The sequence below is a fragment of the Mus caroli genome, unplaced genomic scaffold (genome assembly GCF_978045245.1).
Source record: "Mus caroli unplaced genomic scaffold, Mus_caroli_1 scaffold_11, whole genome shotgun sequence".
Classification (NCBI taxonomy): domain Eukaryota; kingdom Metazoa; phylum Chordata; class Mammalia; order Rodentia; family Muridae; genus Mus; species Mus caroli.
The window spans coordinates 45,682,665-45,706,573 of record NW_028227266.1 but is presented as its reverse complement, the minus strand read 5'-3'; the positions used below and the strand labels follow the sequence as shown (position 1 = coordinate 45,706,573).

General features: G+C 43.7%; 1 protein-coding gene across 7 annotated transcripts in view; it reads right to left on the bottom strand.

The window, feature by feature from the left end:
- Cadm1 (cell adhesion molecule 1) overlaps positions 1-23,909 on the bottom strand; it is a 322,090-nt gene that overhangs the window by 33,020 nt on the left and 265,161 nt on the right. For 4 of the 7 annotated variants that reach the window (XM_021171380.3, XM_021171381.3, XM_029481673.2 and 1 more), the window contains exons 4-8: positions 22,359-22,496; positions 20,423-20,581; positions 9,845-9,944; positions 6,012-6,184; positions 1,170-1,253 (exon numbers count right to left, since the gene is read on the bottom strand). In XM_021171380.3, the coding sequence (XP_021027039.1) occupies positions 1,170-1,253; positions 6,012-6,184; positions 9,845-9,944; positions 20,423-20,581; positions 22,359-22,496 (654 nt within the window). The remainder of the gene's footprint in view (positions 1-1,169; positions 1,254-6,011; positions 6,185-9,844; positions 9,945-20,422; positions 20,582-22,358; positions 22,497-23,909) is intronic. The other 3 variants (XM_021171382.3, XM_021171384.2, XM_029481674.2) reach the window with 1 other exon arrangement.

The window sequence follows — 23,909 nt, the reverse complement described above, 5'->3', positions numbered from 1 at the left end:
GGCACACGTGTTTGTAACCAGTGTTTAGGAAGCCCCTCAGTGGTGGCTTATGGCACAGTTCTTTGTCCCAGTGTAATAGTTGAAAGATGAAGAAACCCTGGATTAGACCACTCATTCCAGTATCTGTGATGAGGCCTCCCTCTCTCACAGAGCACTTTGCTTTCTGTCATCTCATCAACTCTTGAGCAAATGGAAAATAAAATGTCTTCAGGAAATGAACAGGACTCTAGGAAGTGGCTGTTAGATCTTGGGCGCTAAGGATGTAAACACGGAAGAGCACCCAGTGAGATATTCAGTGTGTATCAAGGGGTCCAGGGACACAACGACAGCACTCGCGGTTCAAAGAAACCTCAGACACTTGCCGGGTAATGTTCCTAAGGGGAAAAGTCACTTTTGCAAGAGAGTCTTTCCTTCCTTAGAGTGGACACCTGGAAATGGTTGCCAGGAAAGGCTTGGTCTAAGGAAGCCCGGCACACTGTGTTGGAATGGTATAGGCATGCACTGTCATATCTTGCTAGACCAGAAGAAACTCCAAGGCTTCCAGTCATGAAACATCAAACCGTTGAGATCCACTGGACACTGGGATGAGGAGGGAGGATATATATAATATATATAAAGAGGTGGTGCATTCAAGTACTTAGAAAAGACAATGACTCCGTCTGATTCCTGCAATCTCTAAGGCAACAACTGGCCTGTGCAGCCACCATGCCAGCAGGCACCCGTCACAAGAGGGAGGATGACACATATGTGGCCCACGTAGACATTCTGAAACTTGGTGCACATATTTCCTTTGTGTGGATTAAGATGAAACTTAGGCCAGGGCATTATGTGATCCAGGCCATGGTACTTACCGTTTCACCAGCTGTGGCCAAGCTAGGAGCCAGGCTGCCATTTTCCTAGTGTTTTTGCTTTGAGTAGTGATCGCTTCGTAAAGAATTCCCTCATGCTAAGGTGCGCAGCATCTGATCTGCTAACAGCTCAGATGTTAAAGTTCTTCCTGGGTCCTTAAGACTCAATTCAATAACATAGTATTGGGTGTCTCTGGAGTTCCAAAGTAGAGGAACAGTTAAGCTCAGAGGCCTTCCAGGGAACAGCTAGTCTTCTTTTTGATTATACCAAAAAGACAATACACATTCAGGACATTTCCAATGGCAATGAAGGTACCATACCTGTGATGATGGTAAGGATGGTGGTGGTGGTGGTGGTGGTAGTGGTGGTGGTTGTTGTGGGAGGAGGGATAGTTGTGGGGGGATCTGGATAAAAAAAAAAAGGAAAATCAAACCCACAATGCTGAACACAACAATGACCAGTAATGACAAACAAAGGCATGGAGACACTGAGATGTTTGTTGAATGGCTTCCCTCTTTATACCACCAAATTCTTTCTCCTCGGAAGATGTAGGTCTGAAACTATACCTAAGGCCTTAGTTGCAAGAGCTAAGAAAAGAAGAACAGCTTTCTTAGTTACAGAGTGAATCAGAATTGAAATGAGAAATAGAAAGGTGAGGAATGAAAAATCTAAAACACTGGATCCCCCCAGCCCGGCCAGACCTTAAAGTCAAGGCTAAGTCACCTCGGTGCCAAGAAAGCACAATGACCGTCCCTTCCTTTCCACTGCACAGATGGGAGGAAAGCGGAGAAAGAGCTGCTGCTTTAAAGGGCCTGCATCAGCCAAGGATGAACGTGACACCGCACACAAGCTCCCTGCAAATGCTAAGTTCATTATTCCCCATCAATACATCCCAGCAGGAAGGAAAGCCACTTCTGTACCCATAAGTACAAAGAAGAGAGAATGTCACCGCGGACTGAGTACCAGGTTCCAGGCAAGTGAGATTTTACTGAGATGTTATTTTTTTTTTAAAAGTCAATAAATTTTTCCACCTAATAAATATTAATAAGTTGCTTTTGCTTGTGTTAAAAGCTTGACCTAAGTGGACCACAGTGATAAAAATGAAAGGACATTTTCCATCTTGTAAACAAGAGAGCTAAATATAAATGAGGTTTGACCCTAGAAACCAGGAGCCTGATAGGAAGCTGCTGTCTGGTTCTTGTTGCACTGTATCTTCTATCGTCTCAAAAATTATTTGGGGATAAGGAAAGGGCAAAAAAAAGAAAAAAAAATCTAAGCCCAGATGATCAAACTGAATATGTTAAATTGTCAGTGAGACTTTGAACTAAGCAATCATTCCGCTATAATAGAGCATAAGACGATTTGAAGGCTTTTGATTTTAAATTTTATCTAAAGCACGTCAACTTTTTCTCCCTGACACATCTGGTGTCCTTTTATCTTCAAGTGAGCTCTCGGATTGTCTAATTAATACATCAAAACTTTAATTATACATTGCACCTTTACTGGGTTTGGAACAACTTCCTGGAAGTTGATGGATGACTCTTTTGGTGCTTGGCTGCAAAGTCTGCATAAAATGATGACTATCATTGATCAATAATCAAAGGTTTTCATTTCCTTCACAAACTGCTTCTCGCACACAGTCATACTTGTATGAACTTGGTAAGGAAGAACCAACAGCAAATGGTTCTGTTTTATGACAGACTTCTCCTTGAAGATGTGGAGACAAGCAAATTAAACTGTTGTTTAATTGCAGCCTCAAAAAAAGAAAAAAAAGAAGAAGAAGAAAAAAGAATTTCATGTAAAATCTCATTCTAGGATGGTGAAATGATGAAATTTAAATTACCTTCTTGAAAGAACAGGATTAGAAATGTGTGAGCATCATTTCAGTTTTGCCCTTTGGTTTATAGAAGCCACAAGTAAGGAAATGTTTTTGTTTGTTTGTTCGTTTGTTTGTTTTGTGACTAGGCAACTTATTTGAACACAGTTGCACCCATGACAGGTGCCAACTCAGAAACAGATGAGCCGAGTGCGCTGAGACCCTAGCTGGCACTGAGATTCTGGCTCTTTCTTCAACAAGGAAACTGTCCAGGGTATCTCCTGCCTTTCCAGGGGGAAAATCCTGTGGTTTTCAATTCTAGTGTAGCCACTGAAGGCACAACTGCCACTCAGAAGCCTGGCCCTGCTACACTCTGATGCTATTTCCCAACCCATTTCTAAATGCAATGGCACAAAGCTCAGGATGGTGTGACAAAGTAAGAATGAGTGTGAATGTGATTGGAAGACATTATTATGAACCAAAAGGCAGACGAGATGAATGAGGGGGTAGACGTCAGGGAGAGGGCACAGTCCCTCTCCTTATGCAAAAATGGCACACATTCAGTGATCTCCATCGCTCCTAGGCAATTCTTGTCCTTCACACCTGGTTCAGGATATCTTGAATGAGTCATATTCCATTATTGGGTGAAACATCCTTGCTGAGGTCCTTTCCAGTAAGAAGGGCAGCACAAGGCCACTATTTAAGAAGCCCGAGGGGCTGGGATGTAGCTCATCAGAGTGCTTACCCAGTATGCAGAGGCCCTGAAATCAACATGCAGCATTACAACAAACAGGGAGAAACACAAAGAGCTGAAGCTAAATAAGCTGTGCTGGAAATACGGATGCTAGAAGACCAAACCCAACTGGGACTTGGGCTAGAGCCATTCAGAAGCTTCAAGTAGAGAAATTACTTCCAGAGAATTAAATGCTTTCCAAGTGTGTCAACTTTTAGTTCACTGAGTACTTCAAAAACTGCTGCAGTATCACAGCATATTGCTCTGAAAAGACTATCTGCCCATCCCTGCCCTAATTGTCAGACTGTTTTGTTACCAGACTAGCAAGACTTCAGTTGAGTGTGCTAGCCTGCCATTCCAATGGTGCTCTGACTAGGGACCAAGAGATAGAGAATCCCTAGGAGGCTAGATGGATCATCCTGGATCAGAGACACACTTGTATACAGGTGTGTTTGTCTAAGTAGGTGGGTTCCTACAATACTTGGTTTTCAAATAATATAATAGTATCTAGGACGCTAATCTAAAAAGGCTGATCCTACTTTAAAGACTTGGCTTGGAAATCTGTGAGAATCAGGGGATTGCAAAGACCAACCTTGCAGTGGGCTTTGGGTTCACAGTATGGTGGCCTTAAGCAGTCTTCAGTGTGAAGTAGACTACACTGTATGATCTTTCAAAGCTTCACTGTATTGTATGTCAAATGGGATGGAAAATAAGCACATATCATGGTGGTGTTGTGGACATCAGATGAGAGTGTGTAAAACTGTCAATGCCAGAAACAGCATGAAGGGAACGCTCAACACATGCTGGTTATAAGCTAATTTTCCAAATTATGCAAATATGTTTGCCCAACAAGGCCTCAAAAATGCTTCTCCTCTTGAGCTGTAGGAATAGTATGTACTGTAAGCTGAACTGTTTTTCCAGATAATCTAGTCTCTAGAGTGCATCAAAGACAGGGAGAACGTGGATAAAGTCTCTAAAAAGAGTTATATTGATGTCTATAGACTTGGGCGCTAATGTCAGAGATGCTCCCATGAGGCTTAAACCTCAGAGTGGAAAGGATATATGGAAAGCACAGAGAGGAATGTATCTTCCATCCCGGCCAGACAGTGCAACAGGGCAGCTCTGCATATTGTCAGCTAAAACTGGGTGCCTTGTGTCCTTTCTCATCTATATAGCAGAGAAGGAGATTTGTATATTTCCGTAAGTCCCCAGGAGAACATAGCTGTCTGTGGATCACTAATGAGACTGGACAAAGACTAGACATTTGTCAATATAGGAATTTGATAGGATCTTTTAATTTTGAATTATGTTAAGGCAGTGGGTCTCAACCTGTGGGTCATGACCTCTTTGGGGTCACATATCAGATATCCTACATATCATTACAATTTATAATATGAAGTAGCAACAAAATAACTTTAGGGTTGGGGGTCACCACAACATGAGGAACTGTCAAATAGGACCACAGCATTAGGAAGGCTGAGAATCACTGCGCTATGGGAAAGAATCCTCAAGTACAGGCTAAGGATTATAATTTCATATCCACATAGGCATGGTATAAAGGATGCGTCTCTGTTCAAACCTCTCTCCTTTCTTCCTTCATAAGGAGGATCCACAGCTTCTGAGACAGTGCAGTGCAAATATTATTCAATATGTATAATGTATGTGTCGGTGCCTATATTCGTACACATGTAACTTAACTTGGCCTGTTTACAAAGCTAATATGAAGGCAGACACGTGGTCCCCATATTCAAATATTTATAACATTAGGATGTTGCTTTTGCCTCTGGGTACTCATTCTGTGTTGAGCCAGTGCATGACTATTTCTTGGTGTAGAATGAAGAGAGTTCAATTGGACAGAAGAGACTCAATTTGGTAGCATAAGACTATAAAGAGAGTGTACTTCTCAACTAAAGAGAGCATATTCACAGTAGGTAAAATCAACAGCAAGCTATAAACGGGAAATACCCAGCACCATAGGTGTTCCATATTTATCTGTTGATTCCAAAATGAAATTAACAATAATATGCTTTAATAACCCTGTAGAAAGATGTTAAGAAAACAAGACATATTTTAAAAAGTTGGCATTTGTGTCTAAAACAGAAGGTGTAGGTGGTCTCTGCAAGTAAACCAAGAACCTTATATTTCTTTGGAGAGTTTACTGACTTGCAGTCTTCTGGATTTAATGGCTTCATGTGGAAAAGAAGTTAGCTCTGCTCATCAAAGCAGGAGGAAGGCTAGCCCAGGCATCATGGGAAAAAACCCACTGGGAATAAACTTTCTCAGCTGAATGCCACTAATTGGTAGGGTTGAATTTTTCAGACACTACTTCTAACATAAGCTCTGTGGCCTGTGCCTGAGGACAGCCTTCCTTCTCAGCATGACCAGAGACTATGATCTTGTGGGGAACCCCCATGATCACAGGGAGAGAAGAACAGTCACTGTCGACCCAGGTGGGGACCACTGGGGTCCACCTCAGGCCAGGCTTCTTTAAGTTCCTGAAGGAGACCAACTGAATTTTTTGGTTTTCAACTTGACCAAAGGCTTTGGGGTGAAGCCCAGGCAGCAGCTACATGCAGAGGAGTGAGTGGGCGAGCACTGTATCTTCTCACGTACCGTATACATACAGCATATAGTCCGAATGAGCCTTTCCCACTATGTTGGAAGCCTCACAGCGGTAAGTACCATTATCTGTTTTGTTTAGGTTATTGATGAACAGGTTTGGCCCAGACAGTACGGCGTGTTGAGGCATTTCATCATCGACTCTCACCCAAGTTACCATCACAGGCCTGTGGGAAGGCAAGAAAGACAGGTCAGAGAATCATTTCCCACTAAGGTATCTGTATCCAGTTTCTTAACCCATGCGGCAAACGAATCCCATGCAGGGTGATGCAAGTAACTGGGCCCATGAGAGAGATGCTAAATTCATAAAACTAAGGCTATGCAACTGCCAAACATGTCTACCATATAATTCTTAAAAACCAGAATCAGCTATTGATAAACTTTCCAGACTTGATATAAGCAGGAGTCTTATGATTTCTAAGTCGTTTTTAGTAACTCAGCAAACAAGCCAACATGCCCAACTCACATGCCCAGCTGTGCGGTTTCACACCAACTCAGGCAGGACAGAGCTCACCCAGTGTTAATCATCTCAATGATTAGGGAGAAAAAAAGCAAGGTCTTGGCTAACGGTACACGCATCAACCCAATGGTTACTAATACACTGCACATTTGCTTGCTCAGAAGGCATGTGTGAGTTTTACACTGGATCAGCCCTCCTCCTGTCCATCCCTTTCTCTGGTGGATACTGGCATATGCTAGCTCTACCGCTAGGTTATAGCCTTGACCTTCTTTTATTTCTATTTGCTCTCAAGTTGCCCTAGCTGGCCTGTAAATTGATATGGAGACCAAGCTACCCTTGAAATTGCAGTGAGTCTCCTGATTGCCTCCAGAGCAGCTGAGATTATAGCCTTGGCTTGAACAGAGCTTTGTTTTTAATCTGTGTTTGGAAAAATCACCTTTGATTCTGGAAAGATCCAATCACTTCCTCTCCCCTTAGCCTGACTCTCCCCACCTGAGATGCCACGTGAATGGCTCTGTCTACCTTCTCTATCTGCCCCTGGCCAGTAACTGGCCCTCTCTCTATTACCTCCTCTACGGCCAGATATAGCTGGACTTTCCCTGTGAGTGCATCTGGCTCTTAGATTAATGATGAATGAACACATCTTAAAATAGACTCTTTAGGTCCAACAAGAGAACTTGCTTATCAAAACCAAGTTTTAGTGACTTAAAATACTACACATATCTCACCATAGCCATTAGGGAAAAGCAAATTTGACAAGATGCTCTAGAGAGAAGAGTGCGCACACACCAAATACCTTTCACTCACTGAACTTGAAACCTGTGTTCTTCAAGGTGACTCTTTCATCCTCCTACAAAACCAAGGGTATACCTAGAGTGTCTGAAAATCATCTTTTGTGTGATATGTGATTCTAGAGACGGAACCCAGGGCCTGATGAATGCTAGGCAAACACTTACCCGCATGTTATATCCTCAGTCTTGATTTTTATTTGACAGGTAGGATGCTACTGGCCTGAACACATTAGCATTCTTCTCTTGGTCCCTACTACTACCTTTAGGAGCAGTGACATGGGCAGGGACCCAGGTGTAAATGACACCCTGATACTCAAGTGAGGCCTGTTAAGTAGTGTTCCACTGTTCAACTGAGATGTGAGGTTACAAGTCTCTTTAATTGCATAAGGGTTTGTCATCAGAATGCGGTGAATTATTGCAGGTAGTACTGCACATGTCCTTGTAGGCAGTGGAAAATAGGACTGCCTGGCAATCAGGCCTCGAGTCCTGCTGCTTGACAGCTGAAACAATCAGTGGGGGTAAGCACTGAGAATATTCACAACATTTAATGGCAAGTTAAATTACCATTTTTATTGTATACAATTTCTTGAGAAAGTAAATAGGTAATACGCAAGGAGGGCTAGTTGCCGAGTAATGCCTGCTTGTTCACACAGCCACATGCCCTTTCCAATTTGAGAGGAACAAACAAATACCCTCTCTGGCAAAAATGTCCTGAAGGAAACATGTAATTTACTGTCCCTGTGGCACAGGTAAACGAACATAGTACCTTCTTCAGGAGAAAAAAAAATTACAGACGCAAAATATAGGTTAGCAATCCAAACAACATAAATGTGACCTAGGTGGTTGAATGCAGTTGCTGTAAACAGTCAGAGGCCCTGAGAAGGGTTCCCCTCCACACATGGGATTTTGGAGAGACAAGGGAAGCTTCTAATTAGGGCATAAATCAGTTTATAAAAGGAATGATCTGGATCTTTTTGAAGGGCTTAAAAGAGAAAAAGACTGCTCTGTCAAAGCTGGGATCAAATAAGCCACCAGCAGCAGAGAAGCAGCAAAACAGAACCAGATCCACCTCCCTCCAAAGGTTATCTTTATAGCTCTCCCTCCTCTAGCAGAGGGAAGGCCCTAGCCCCTGGATAAAGGAGAGTAGAAGGAGGCAAAGGGACTGGCCATAGCCAGGCTCCCCTCTAATGTAGTACACTTTTGGCTCCATAGCTGTCACAGGGTGAGTTCTCTCTAAGGACTGGGAGGGAAGCTGTGAAGATGCTCTAAGGTCTTTATATAAGAATCAGGAAGATGCCGCTTACCTGAACTGTGAGGGGGAGAAAGAAATCATGCCACAGGGACAGCAGAGGGAGCTCACTGCTGCTTTTCTGGTTTGGTACCACTAAAAGTTTGAGTGACCTTAATTCCAACTTGACCTGTCCTCCACTTCATGAGTCTGTGAATTGGGATTCCCCCCTCCCCCTTTAAAAACAATTAAAGATAATTTGTTTTACAAGAAAGATGAAAGGCTCTCTTCTTGTCTAAGGAGACTGTGAGGTACTTGTGGGAGCATAGCCTCAAAGCTTGTTGGCTGTGTTAGTGGTGGTCCACGCTGCCCTCTGCCTCACGCTGGACTACTGTGTGGGGTAAGCAGAGCATCGCCATCTCACTCCTCAGCAGCACAAGACTGCCGGCCCTCCCTTTCTCCTAGGCAGAACAGTCACATTCTCCCATGGGAGCATCCCTGCATCTCTCAGTTGACTACTGTGCTTTTCTTGGAAGCAAATTCTTTTGCCTACATCTGGCCTCAACCTCTGCACATCAGAGTCTAGAAAACCTTACCTTCCAGCTGTACCAAGAACACCGCTGTTAGCAGACATTCTAGTGCACTGAGGCTATACTGACATTTTAGACCATTTTTATTTGTGTGTGTGCACACATATGTGGGTATCTGTGGGGGTCAGAAGAGGACATTGGGTCCCTGGAGCTGGAGAGATATGCCTGCTGTAGGCCACCTGACTGGGGTGCTGGGATGCAAACTTAGAGCTTCTACACTAGCAGTAAGGACTCTTAACTGCTGAGCCATCTTTCCAGGCCCAGTATGTTGAAATTTGATGTAAGAGAAAATAGCCGCCAGGCAGTGGGGGCACACGCCTTTAATCCCAGCACTTGGGAGGCAGAGACAGGTGGATTTCTGAGTTCGAAGCCAGCCTGGTCTACAAAGTGAGGTCCAGGACAGCCAGAGCTATACAGAGAAACCCTGTCTTGAAAAACCGAGAGAGAGAGAGAGAGAGAGAGAGAGAGAGAGAGAGAGAGAGAGAGAGAGAATTGCCCTGACCATCCTGTTAATGACGCGAATACAGACAGAATTCACTAGAATTTTAGACTAGGAAGGCATTCCCTCCTACTTCTAACCACTAAGAATCACAGATATTTATTCCCCTGTCATTGAATATTCTTCGTTTTCTGAAAAGTCACCCATCCTTTTTTACATTGGGAGACAGGTGACAGGCCAATGAACTGTGAATGCACATCTTCATGTTGTGACATTTACTGCTCACGACCCTCTGCCAACCTTGGCCTTCAGAACTTACTGGGGCTTCCCGATGGCTTCACACGTTAACTCAAATGCATCCCCTTCCCGGGTTAGGCCTTGCAGAGGGTAAGTCATCTGGATATGCACTTGCGGTTTATCTGTGTGACAACACAAAGCACGGTGTTTAGCAAACGATAGCATCAGGCAGATCAGACCCGCATCCTGTCACAAAGCCCACACCGCCAGCTCTTACTCGGTCCCCATCCACGTGCCTTCAGCAACATCCTTCTAATTAGTTAGTAATCCTGGCATTTGTTCACATTAAATTGACTAATAACTCTAAGGAGTGAACCTTGAATAGATAAGAGATTCATAAGCCAACTGTGGCACATCAAACAATTCCTGTGAAATACATTTTGTTACATTGAAGTTTATCTCTAAACTCAGTCAAGCTAAGGGAAACTCATTTGCCTTCATGCTGAGGTGAAGCTGCAGATTTTTGTGGTGTTCAAAATTGATATATTTTATCATATATCACACATATTACCATGTGACAATGTGTTTTGACACTGCATATTAATAAGTTATCTCTTCTATGCTCTTTCTATCAAACTGTTTCCCGAATTCCACTCAAACTGCTTTATGAAGAAAAGATCCAGGAGAGATGGGTGGTCCCAAATAAAACTATCCCGGTATAAACATAGAGGAAAGAGAAATGACATTCATCCTGAGCCTATTATCTGAGGAACCATGCGATCATAGTGGAATAATCAAAAGTTTTAATGATGACAACTTTGGTACCCATAGAATGATGCAGCTAGTTGAAGTTCTCAGAGATAACACAATTCCAGACAGCTCCGTGGAATAGAGTAGGGGAGGGTTCTGATTCTGAAGTGCATTTCTCAATGGCAGTCCACAATTAAAGCAGAGTATATCTTCCTAATAGAGTTGTGCATTCTAGGAAGCGACACAAGCTATTTTCCCTTCCGTCAGTGGCTTAAAGCTGTGGCTGCTAGCGAGGGATGCATGGGTACCAGAGATGAATGATGGAAGGCCACAGGGTGTAGGGAGGGGAGCAGAAGTACTCAGAATCAACATTGAGAGATACACAAAGACATTTCTAAACAGAACCTGAGTGGAATCAGATATTTTCCTATGCTTCTCATTTAATCCTGTGGCTCTGTAAATGTGTATTTTTGCAAACGGACCCAGGAGTACCAAGTGTGAGAGGGCAGGTCATCAGTTGGCTGAGAAGTTAGAACAATTACCACAGTTTTACTTTCCCACACAATCCCACCACTTAAACAACAGCCCCTGGGTCTTTCACAAGTAGTGGTGGGCTCATTAGTATTCTTCCTAAGGAACACGAGAGAAGACAGAAATATGGCCAGGCTCTGCCAACCTCATCCCTCATGCAGCTATGGCCGCTGCACAGCGAAGTCATCACATGGGACACCTCGCCTAGGACAGCTGTTACCAGATGAAACTTTAGTCTCGATTCCACCACATGCCTTCTTCGATGCCACACAAGATATTACGGTTCTTTTAAAAGAGCCCCCTGAACACCCACCTGTGTGCACTGCCCACTGGAATAGGTGCTGTTTTCTGAAGAACAATATTCACTTGTTAGAGGACATAAAGATGACAAAAGCCCGGATGGCCACTGCTAAGTGACACAGTTCTTTTCTTGGACTTACAGGCAAAGCAAGATGTTGAGGACCCTGATAAATGTTATCAGGGAAAGGAGGAATGTTTGCCTAGAATAAACAGGGTGACCTTGAGCTAGCTCTGGCTCCTGGGCCGAAGCAGGAGCTCCTGGACAAGCACGTTTAGATCATATCTCAGACCAAGCAGAACCCTAGAGTGCACTGCATGCCTATTATTTTTAGTGATACAACTTCTTCTGCCTGGCACATAGCTATTTGATGAAATCTGTGTTTTAAAAGGAGAAAGAGAAACGAATGTGAGGTTGTGACACACAGATAACGGAAAAGCCTGTCTAATAATTCATACTCAGAAACCAAAAAGCATCCAAGAACTCTTGCTTAGGGGACTTCTGACATAAACATGGAGTCCAAATCTAGGCAGCGACTTACTATTTGTTTATAGGTTAATTTTCATGCCCTGCTGACTTCAGCAGCTCATCTGCACTTGCTAGAGCATGCTTCTTGCTCTCTTGGTCTGCACTGGTTGGTTTGTGCTACTAATGTGTGCTTGCTGCTCTTTCTTTCTGGTCTGGAGTTGCTGGTCTATGCTTTGTGGCCTGCACGCAAAATTTCTATTGTTTCTCTCCTCTGTGTAACTTACAAGCAAACTGGAAGAGTGGATTTCCAGAGAATGCATTCCGGTCTTCCCATGCTCAGCTTCCATCAGTAATAAGAGAGCAGGAACAGTTCTAGTCCACCCTGCCTCTCTGGAACCAGTGGGTTTGTTTTCGTTAAATATATATATTTTAAAAAACATGTGTACTGGTTGTCAATCACACACAAATCAAGAAGAATGAGTGAAGGGCTTGTCATACCTAAAATTTGTATTTTAAGCCACAAAAGCTACACCTTCAGTTTTGATAACTGATTTCTTTTCTCTAATTATGGTCCAGTCCCAGGAAAACTTGTACCAGGTTATGTGTGGACACAGCTGCCGCATGACCTTAATGGCTGGCAGGAAACGTGCACATCAATATTGCTTGTATTATATAGAAAAGTTCCCTTTCCATAGACACACGCGGTATTTATGGCATATTATCTGCCCATGGGCAGCCGAGCTGTCTTCATTCCCTATAAACCACACAGAAGGCCTGAACTCTAAGATCTAACCCCGAGGCGGCAGGAAACTTGAAGGCAAATCTCATCTTCTTGCTCTGCCCTAACTGAGGAACGTAAGGATCTTCAGCAGGTGGAACAGAGACCTGGGGATTCCAGTGATGTCTCAGGGGCATTGAATGCTCCCAGAAAAGACCCTGGCTACTCTAGGAGGATGGCAAAATGTCAAACCATCCAGATAGTTGACTGCAGAGTGTGAGCTCATCATTTATATTTTAATTATGTTCATAAATCAAATGTTATAACTTACCAAATCTTCTCTGAAACAGAATCAGACTCCAAGCTTTATCTTTGAGTAATGAGGTAAAGCCTAGTACATTTTCTGGGGGATCATTTTATGCCTCGGTTGGTGTCGTCAGGCGCAAGGCTAAAAGCCAGATGACACTTTCTACCCAAGTGCGATAACTGTCCAGTGACATATCGCTCAGAATGGCTTAATGTCATTTTAAAATGGAACTGCTCTATAAAAAAATAAGGAAATAGTTAGGCCTGTGCACTTAAGGAGCATCACACTTGTAAGCGCTGGCATCAGCAACAGCCAATCAATTAGGTGGAAAGATCTGAGGTTTTCATAATACATTGTACTTTCTCTTAAACCCTCTACAATACACTTAGCAAGACCACTACAGCCGACAAAATTTGTTCATTAGTCAAAGTTGCACAGAGGGTTAAATACCAGGAGGCCATAGGGCAGACTCTTGTAGCAACCAATTAAAAAAATAATTTTAGGAAGGCATTCTGATTTGATGAGACATTCCTTAAATGTTCTTTTCCTCTGTCTACAAAGGGGGAAATATAAAGGGAACTCTTAAAGAGGTCTGAATGGCTTGCTGGCAGATTACAATTGATTTCATGCCAGTTTGACCTTGCACTCTGTTCTGTGATCTTCTTAGAAGATGAAACTCAAGATTCTGTAACCTGTATGTCAATTTCCTATGCAAATGAAGACGCGCAGGCTCCTCTCAGAAGCCTGACCCTAGCATATCAGGTCTGTGGTCCCCAGCCCCTTTGACTAGGATGCCATCTTTCCCATGTGGCAGAGAGCAGAAGAACTGAGGCCAGGGGGAGTGTCCTGATACCCCAGCAGGAGAGCTATTATCCCAGGGGCGCCTGCAACTTTCCCTCTTTTTCCTAGAAGTTCTAAATCAGGGCATGCTGACATCAAATGTTCTTTGACATGGCTACTATAACCAGGCCCAAGGGCTTTGCATGAAAATCTCTACCTGTAACTACAAGGGCTTGAGTGCAAATCTCCAAGTTCCATGTTTCATTTTCATCTAATGTTCAGAAACACACTGGGTGTGGGGTTTGACGCCTGTAGATCAAGGGCTCACGTTTTCAGAACCCCCCCCCCCCAGGGCAGCATCAGTTAAGGCTACTACCAGTCTGGCTAGGAGAGGGTCTGGGTCAGTCCCTGTGCACTGGAGCTTGCAGGAAGCAGTGGCTGAGGAGTCTGTCAATCATGGAGGATTACTGCAGTTTGGAGTAGAACAACAATGCAAAGATTAACCCGAGATTTGGTTGGTATTAGAAGCTGTTTGAGCGCAAAGCCAAAATCAGCTCCTACAATTCAGTTGTCTAAAGTGCCGGGGAAGACAGCTTTGTAATGAGAAGAGGGCAACGTAGGGCACCCAAGGAGACGACACACACCTGGCTGGGAACAGGTCCACAGTGCTCCCAGAGAAGGGAAGGGGAAGGCTGTAAAGTGCTTCCTTTCTATTGTCCTGAGACAGGAGTGACAACTTCCCCAGCTGTTTGTTTGCTCTCAAGGTGAAAGGTCTGTGTCTGGTATGGTTTGCAGCACTTAAAATTATACTCACTACCTGTAACCCCAACAGCTGGGAGGCTGAGGCAGGAGGATTTCCATGAGTTGGATATCAGCCTGGGTTACAGAGTGAGTTCCGGGAAGCCTGGATTACTGAGTGAGACATCTGCCTCAAAACAAACAAACAAACAAAGGAAAGAAGAAAAGATGATAAAAAACCAACCAACTATACTTCTTGAAGAGGGAAGGGCTATCATAAAAGATTAAGACGGGCATAAAACAACCCTACTTAAGAGAGCATCAGCAGCACCAGACAATGCCATTTCCCACTAAGAATCCACGAGGTACAATAGTAACAAATACACAAGTCTGTCTTAGCCTCAAAATACGGTAAGTCTGTAGGTTTGTCTGTTTTGGAGATCAAGCCAGTTCCCCAAGTTTGAGGAGCAGCCCAGGTAATTTGACTGTTGAACCTGCATTTTTGGCACAGTTACCTGACATTTCTAGAATCTCTAGGGATATGATCAAGAAATTTCCTTGACTATTCTTTTTAAATTGAAACCGTTTTACCTTCCCACAGAATCAGAATCTTATGGTGCGCTAAAACCCATCAGGCAGGGTGTACATTAGGAGACGAGCTTACTATGTAAGAACTGGATCTTTACACCAAACCAGAGCCATCTTTTATCCACTAAGGTCAGGGGCAGCGGCAGTGGGTTGTCTGTGGGGCAAAGCTAAGGAAGGCAGAGGCCTTTCTCCCAGGGATCATTCTCAACTTGCCCAACCCTGCCTGCTTTGGTCCTGTGGGCTCCATTACCCACAGTCCACGGAAACTCCAGGAACTCCAAGATGTCCCTGGTCTGAACTTGCACAAAGAATGCTAGGTTACAAACTGGGCTTCAATCAGCGGTCTCTCTGCCTTGACTGCTTCTCATAAGGAATAATAATCTCTGAGATAACCTCTCTGAACCCAGCTCATGAATACACACACTGGAGGCTGCTGGACACAGAACACAGAGACCAGATACCAACGGGCCCAATCTGAGAACACAGCTGTGCTCACTTTAAGAATACAACCTGGGAACAGAATTAACCTGGGAGAGCCGGGGAGGAGCCAAGCAGCTGCTGTGGGAAGCTTTATCCTCCAGTCTAAACAGGAGGGAGTTCCCAATTTCCAGGTTTTTCATCCTCCATCACCACAGGGCACTATCAATATCACAGAAACATTCATTTTGTCACAGATAAAGAACAAATTTTGATCATCTCTCCAATGCCCAATTTTCCTCTAGCTGAGGGGATGGGAGGTAGGGGTGCAGGGAGAGCCACCTACCCTTCTCTAGAGCTTGGATGGATGGGGATATGGATTTATAAAATACCTGGCTACACCCAGTCAATAAAACTCATTTTGAGAGCCATGCCCATGTCTGTGATTAGCTGTCAGGTGGTAATCGGGCGGGGAGGTGCTCTAATACCAGTTTCTGGGAGCTTTGTTTCATTTATCCCTTCTAGACTCAGCTCTTCATTTGTTTCTCTCTTTTTATAAATGGGCAAAACCTGAACAAAATGAGGATGTTTTGCAAAACATTCTAAAGAGCAAGGCTGTGGTGGGGAAGACGGAAGGCGCCCAGCAGGAATCCCAGCTCAGGCTGCCTTGCGTCCAGAGCAAGGCTTTGTTTCCTTTAGCAGGACACTCAGAATTCCATACTGGAGGTCACAACTTCCCTTTGAATTCCCAGCTTATGTCGCCGTGTGTTGCCACCTTGATGCTATTTAGACAGTTTTCTTTTAGCACGCAGACAGTGAACTGGTCTCGTTTAAACAGGCTGTTATCTGACAGGAGCGCATTCCTTCAGATCTGAAGCTGTACTAACAGTGCTGCGACTGAGTCACACTCTGCTCTAATCAAGCACGGCGGACATCTGGGTAACACACCTATAAGGCGTTTGCAAGATGGGGAAGAAGAAAAGAAGCACAGAAGGACGTTAGGGGTCATACAGATCAGCAGATTCAAAAAGCACAAGCGGTCGTTCTCTGCGTAGCTTCTAAGAACGCAGAGCTCGGAATTCTACCTTGCTAACATAATTATTTTCTGTTTTAAACATTTAGCTGCATGCTGCTGTACCCTTGCTGGGCCTCAGAATGAAAGCTAGCAAAGCAAGAGCCCTACTGTATGTTCTTCATACAACATTCCCAGCAATGTTCCTATGAGAAAACCTTATTAATGAGCTTGCAAGCGAGCACCCAACAGGGGAATGTCACAAACAAGAGCGGCTAATGCCCCAGAAAATCAAATAACTCAACACTTGGCTGACTGTGGTGCCTTTCATATTTATAATAAAAAAGAGGAGGGGGGACTTTTAATTCACTGATTCTGGAGGGGTCAACACCTTGCTCAACAAAACAACTCATTTATTTATGTTCAGAAATCTCCAGATGATAAATTACATTGATGTTAATCACTTCAATGCATACTACACAATTAATATCTGTACTCACCAAAATTTAAGGGTTATTAAAAGTATGACAGCACACACATCTGGCTGATTTTTCACATAATTGGGCACAACAATTTCTCCTGGTACCACAAATAGAGGTGCTAACAAACAAACACTACAAATACTAGTTCAATTAATTAGGACTTGAATCCACAAGACACAAAAGAAGCCAGGCCCAGTCACAGCTCAAACCTTGTCTACTATGCAGCATGGAGGATTCCAGCAGAAGGGAAGATGTACATACCTCCCTTTCTTTTCATGGCTCCTCCCTCTGTCTCCTTTCAAGTAGGACAGTCAACGGGCACAGTGAGGGAAATTTCATCTCCCTCTGAACGTCATTTGTAAAGGAGGACCTAGCTTGTATGGGATTTCACCACCAGTCACATAGCCCTGCTCATGGCCTGGTTGACATTCATTTATCTTAGATGGGGCAGAGAGCTCATTCCATAAACCTTCTTTGTCCAAAATTGGCCAGGATGAGAACAACTGAGGCTACTAAAGAGTACTCAGACCAACGTTCCCTCTGGCCTTCTAACTGGGGACAGTGTGAGGGCTGTGGGGGTCACTATTTCCTGGTGATTCTATGTTGATCCCTGACGATATCCTGAAGAAATCTTCTTAGCTTACAAAGGAGATGACATTAAAAAGAACAATGGTATATTTAATATTTTTTAGATTAAATCACATAATAAAATACATAATTTTATGGCTTTTAACATACAGATCATAGTCAGGTTCAAACAATAAAGTGGCCTAAGGAAAATAGGTCTTATCAGTGATTGAAGAAATTAGCAGAACTCTATTGGGCAGATGAAATCCTTATATTGCAAGCAAAATGTGGTGACTGATTTAATTCCCCCCCCCTACCCCCAGTATACTGATATTAAAGGAGGTTTTAGGGATTAGTGACCCTATAAAGGTGATAACTTCAGGGACTTGAGTCAACTTAAAAGGGAGGAGGGGAGAAGGGCACTGTTATTCCTTCTTGGTATCTCCAGCAACTCAGTGTCTACACAGATGGAGGACCCTGTCCTCTCCCAAGACAGTGATGCCTGGCTGTAGAGAAAGAACCGCTGTGAGGGACTGGAGCTAAGCTCCCACCACTCACTGAGAGCAGACTTAGGGCCTAATGCACCGGAGCTTCAGCCTTGGGGGCAGGAGGCTTCTGATAGGGAAGGGCTAATGGTGTTCAAGGAGATTCAAGTTGGTTGGGAATGAAGACTTGCTGGCTGATTTCACAAGCACAACACAGTTCTGGGAATAGAATGATATTCATAGACTGAAGAGCCAGGTGACTTTCTTAAGTTCCAAGAGTCTTAATTAAGATTAAAAACCAGACCCCCCCAATTCCCTTTCTGAATTATATAAAGTGCTGCAATGTATAACCTTCCTTTATATAAGATGTTTTTCATCTATCTATCTATCTATCTATTAAAAGCACCAAGAACGTAATGTTTATATAATTTTAGTTGAGGGATAGGCTGTCGTGATGAAATGATCAGTAGTTTCAGACTCATCTTTGGAAGGTGTTCCAGTGCCTCTCCTGAAGAGAGGAGCCCACAGCATTTTGTTAGATTGGAGCCAAATGGATTCAGATATAGAACTGTATTCATTTTCCTTGAAGGACAAATCCCTTTTGAGTCTACAGAAAATGAAAACGAGGCTAGGAATCATTACCACACTTTCCAGGGTAGGAGGCAGACAGCCTGAGATATTCTGCATTTGGCAGTGAATGCAATTTTGTAGGTGGGAGGGGCTATACTCTATTTAAAAGATACTCCGGGAAACTACTTAAAGGGTTTAGGGGTGGAAACTGGGTGGATATCCACTCAGGACTCACAAAGGAGCTAATGTATTATTAAAGCTAATGGGCCCCTACAAGGAACGTTAATGGATATTAAGTTTGCTTAAATGAATTACATATTAACAAAGTCACAAGAAATCTAGTATCTGCCAATTTAGATAATATCTGATCATTTCTGTTTTCCCATTATAGGGACATTACACCACAATAGTTTTAGTGATATGAAAATTATAAGCATGATGCTCCTAATGAAGCTATATAATGAAGTAGAGGAAATGAATTAACAAGAAAAACCTACACTCTGTAATGTAAATTGAGCCATGCTCGAAGGGCAAGAAGAGGTTGGGACAAGATGGTCTCTTATAAGCAAGTTTATAACTTGTTCTACTTGGACAATTTAAATACACAATAAAAAGGGTAGCCGCTGAAAAATGGCTTCCAAAGGCAAATTCAAGCCCCAAGAACCCATGCATATGGCCTAGTCTGGAAAAGACACTTTGCACGTGGAGTCTTTAAGATCTCAAGATGAGAAAACTCTGGATCATCTGGGTGGGCCCTAAACTCGGCGACACTGTCTTATGTGACACCCAAGCCTCCTGAGTGATGGCTGGCAATGGGCTCTGAAGTGTCACCCAAGACCGTCAGAAAATACAGATACTCATATTACAATTCATAACAGTAGCAAAAACTACAGTTATAAAGTAGCAACGAAGAAAATAATTCTATGGTTGGTGGGTCACCACAACATGAGGAACATAATGGGCCATAGCACTAGGAAGGGTGAGAACCACTACCCTAACCCCTTGGGGGAACTCGCAGAGCACTGGCCATCTAAGAAGCAGAAAGGACCCCCTCTAAGGTCTTGGAGGGAAGGTGGTCCAAATAAGCCCCCCGATTTGCTCCTTTGGCATTTAGAATTGTGAGTGGATTTCTGTGGTTTTGGGACAGGTCTGTGACATTGCCAATTGATATGGTGACCCTAAGGCACTAACATAAGAACTCCCACAGTTGGCAATGCCTTTCCCCAATCAGATCTCTAATCACTGCTCACCCACCCAAACCCTCACACCACCACCCACTAGACACATTCCACCGTATCCTCGGACTGCCACAGGCCAGACTACAGGAGAAATCTTCTGGAGAAAAGTGAGAGCAGAGGGTCATGTGGTCACAGTCTTGGATGGAGCATGGCTTTGGACAGAAAGCTCCCTCCACCCTCAGCCTCTGAAGCAGAAGGGCCTGGAGGAGAAGACAAGGAGAACCTTTTCTCTAGTTTACAGGGGATGGCTAGGGACAGTCTCGCTACCGTGCAGAATTACGGATCAGCTTTAACTTTCAACACCTTTTTCTAACTAAAGCTACATAGAACATGCACCTTAGAACAAAATGTTGGTAAGAAATGGGAATAAAATTGTAAACATCCTGTTTATGGTGGATTAGAGAGGGAAAGGGAATCACTGAAGACTTCGTTGGCCCGGGAATGATGACAGTGAACACGGAAAGAAGCTGATTTTAAGCCACATTAAAGCAGACTGGCACTGCTTTAGCTTCATGTTTGAGTTGGCAGCAGTATCTTCACGTTCTCATTGGCACTTGGTACTACAGTAGCCCTTCAGCAGGATGATCTTTCGATCACTCTTCTACCAGAACAACAGAGGAACAACCCACGTACACCATACAGAATGCATATGGACTTCCAGTGAAGGAGCTTCCAAGCACAGGCCTCAAAACAAGGTGCTCGGCTACTCACACTGCACTTCTAGATAGCGCTGGGTCTGCAGGTTTCCAGTGACCGCAGGGTGCTCCACCTGGCAGATCACCGGGACCCCATCGTCCTCCTTGTGCACCTTCAGCATCAGCTGACTGGTTACAGTGTACATGTCCGACCACTCTTCCACCTCTGATTTGCCTGTGGGAGACAAAACAGATCACCATCCTTTTCCTTTCTCCCTACCCCTAACAGTGTTACCTTAGGTAACAAGATGGCAACGTCACAGGTCAGGGCAATCTGGGACCCAAGACCTCATAAAATGGTTATTTCCCTTAGTTTCCTTCTTTCATCCTTGTGTAACAGTGGTCCAGATAGATTCCAAAGCTAGGCAATACACACTAGTTTAATTCAAATATATTATGTATATTTATTCTATCTTGAACCTTCCTGCCAAGTCAGTCGAAAGTTCAACCATTTTGACACTTGGCTGCCTGTGGCATTAGGAGGAGGAAGGAAAATAAGCTTTTCTCTCCTACAACCATGAGAACTTCAAATATCTACAAGGCTGTCATGCCACTGAAAACCCAGGGTGAAGTCCAAATCCCCTAAGTAGTTCCGTCAGCAGTGGAGACAAAAACAAGCCCCACTGCCTACCCCCACCATCCATGATTCGGAGGAAAAGTAACTAAATGGATTTATCTAATTGAAATTGTAATTGAAATGTTTAAACTCGGAGACTTCTGGAAGACCACAAGAAATGCAGTGGCAGGGGGTTAGAGCAAAGAAAGACATAGGGCTTTGGGCCAGATGGGAGACAAGTCCAAGACCGCCCAGTAAAGGAGGGAGAAGGCTTCCGGAGGGAGTGAATAGGCCTAGGCTGTCCCTTCCTGCACCCAGCAACTCCCAAAGCACGGCACACCATTAACTTTCTGTGAATGTTTTGTACGTATCAGTCTACATTTAATGGCTCAATTCACTTAGACAGAAGCAGAGGGGAAATAAAAAAACTCCTCCCTTCTAAAGGCATACCTAGGAAGTAGGGGTTTAAGGCAGAACGCGCTTTTGGAGGTTTGCTGGTCTCCTTTTCTGGATATAGACGGCCACGCCACTGTTTATTTATTTATTTAATGAGCGCACCTTCAGCACTTACTGTGCTTCAGGCACTTCCTCAATGCTTTGTAAATATTCACTCATTTGATCCTCAAAACAATACCCTAGTATTATTGTTTCCTTTTTAGAGGGAACTGAAGCACATGGCTAAGTATTTCTGTTAAATAGAGGTGAGTTCCAGAGTCCTTTGTTCAGGCATTACTTTCAGGGCAACCTAGAAAAGAAACAGAGCCAAAGGCTGCCAACCGTGAGAGACAGGATAAGCAATATAAAATGCCCAGGGCTATAAAAGCTGCCTGTAGGGTCACTCCAAAGTCAGAGACTTTGCAGAAGACTACGATGGCAAATCGGGCACCAGAATTACATGTTCACCATCAAAGTCATCTCTGTAAATTCATAATTAACATAAGCTCTTACTTTGTAATGCAACAGTCTTGCAGGAGAGCACATACCTACAGCTGAAGGACGGTGCGATGCATGTTAGAATGAATGGCCTGGAACTTTACAAAAATGCACAGCATGAAAATGTGGGGTTCTGAGCCATCAAGTCACCACAAAACAGGATAGAATTTTGAGGCACAGACAGACACAGCCTCAGACTTCAGGATATCTCTGACACAGGATCTTCCTTGTCTGAAGCATTCACATTTGGTTCACCACCAACTCTTGAACTACACAGGGTTGGGGATGAGAGAAGGCGAAGAAACCCATTCCATTCTGGCCTGAGATGCTTTTGCTAATTGGTCAGAAGCCGGATCTGAATGGATAGTTTGGGTTCACAAGCAACTGTTTGTAATTTCCACAAAGGCCCTGCTAGAGTTGAGGGCCAGCTGACTGCCTCGCACCTGGGCTGTCTCCATCATACCTTTGAGTTCCTTGTTCCCTTTGAACCACCTGATGGTCGTCGCTGGCTTGCTGGCCATGGCAGTACAGTTGACTTCAATCTCCTCCCCTTCAACTGCCGTGTCTTTCTGGATATCGATCATCAAGTTACGTGGAGGAACTACAAATTAAACACATATGCTTTATAAGCACAGGGCCTGTTTATGGACAGATTCTCCTCTTCCTTAGGGACCAGTGTTATTGTTACCAATAAGGAGGCAGACAAGGGACACTGCTGATGGGATTACTTCCAGATGACAAACTGCCAGAGGAAGGGAAGAACTGGAGAGACAATGTCAGGTAAGGCAGATCAGGCATCGTCAGTTAACTCAGAATGTCTTTCCTAAATGTCTCCTAGTTAGTCACCAGTGACCACTCTCCGATTCCTGAATTATCACTGACTGAGGATTAACAGTCTAGACAGTCATCATAAGAAAATGGGTGGGCTGGCAAGATGGCTCAGTGGGTAAAAGCACCATCTGCTCTTCCGAAGGTCCTGAGTTCAAATCCCAGAAACCACATGGTGGCTCACAACCATCCGTAATGAGATCTGATGCCCTCTTCTGGCACATCTAAAGACAGCTACAGTGTACTTATGTATAATAATAAATCTTTCTTTAAAAAAAAAAAAAAGGGCTGGTGAGATGGCTCAGTGGGTAAGAGCACCCGACTGCTCTTCCGAAGGTCCAGAGTTCAAATCCCAGCAACCACATGGTGGCTCACAACCATCTGTAACGAGATCTGACTCCCTCTTCTGGAGTGTCTGAAGACAGCTACAGTGTACTTACATATAATAAATAAATCTTTAAAAAAAAAAAAAAAGAAAATGGGTAAGGAAACAGATATAAAATCAAGAGTAGCAGACAGTATTAAAATCAATGCCCTTACCTGGAAGTCCCTGAAAGCAATAATTCTCCTTGAATTCAACCCTTGGATTTCAATCTTCATAAAAAAGACTTCAAAGTCTACTAACAAGGATAAAAAGCTTGGGGTCCCTTAGAAGAACCACTCACCACAAACACGGATGGAAAAAGTACGCCTCAGAGCCGGCTCTACTGAACCAGGACTGAAAGAAGTCGGGGCACACGCCTGTCCTCTAGTGGGCAGAGCACCACTGAAAAGAATGCTCAACAATACAGGAAATGCCAGGTGTGTGCAGGCATTTACCATACTCAGAGTCCCAATGCTCAGATCTCAGGAACCAAAGGAAAAAGAGACTCCCAGGCGCTTGAAAGGCACTCAGATATCAGAATTAAAACATTTGTCTATGAGCATATTAAATACCTCTGTAATAAAGAAGTTAAAACAAAAGGCTTGGGGGCTGACACACTGACAACAATCGAGGTTCCGTGTGTGACAGTAGTGAAGCTGATGACTAAAGCTACCTTTTTTATTTTTATTTTTTTAAAATATGAAACTAAGTTGAAGGTGAAACTTCATACAATGTGTCGTCCTACCTCAAGACTGAGCCTCCTGAAATAAAAATCAGTAAGAATACAGAATTCAGTAGTGTGAGTCTAAGAATATGAGCCCT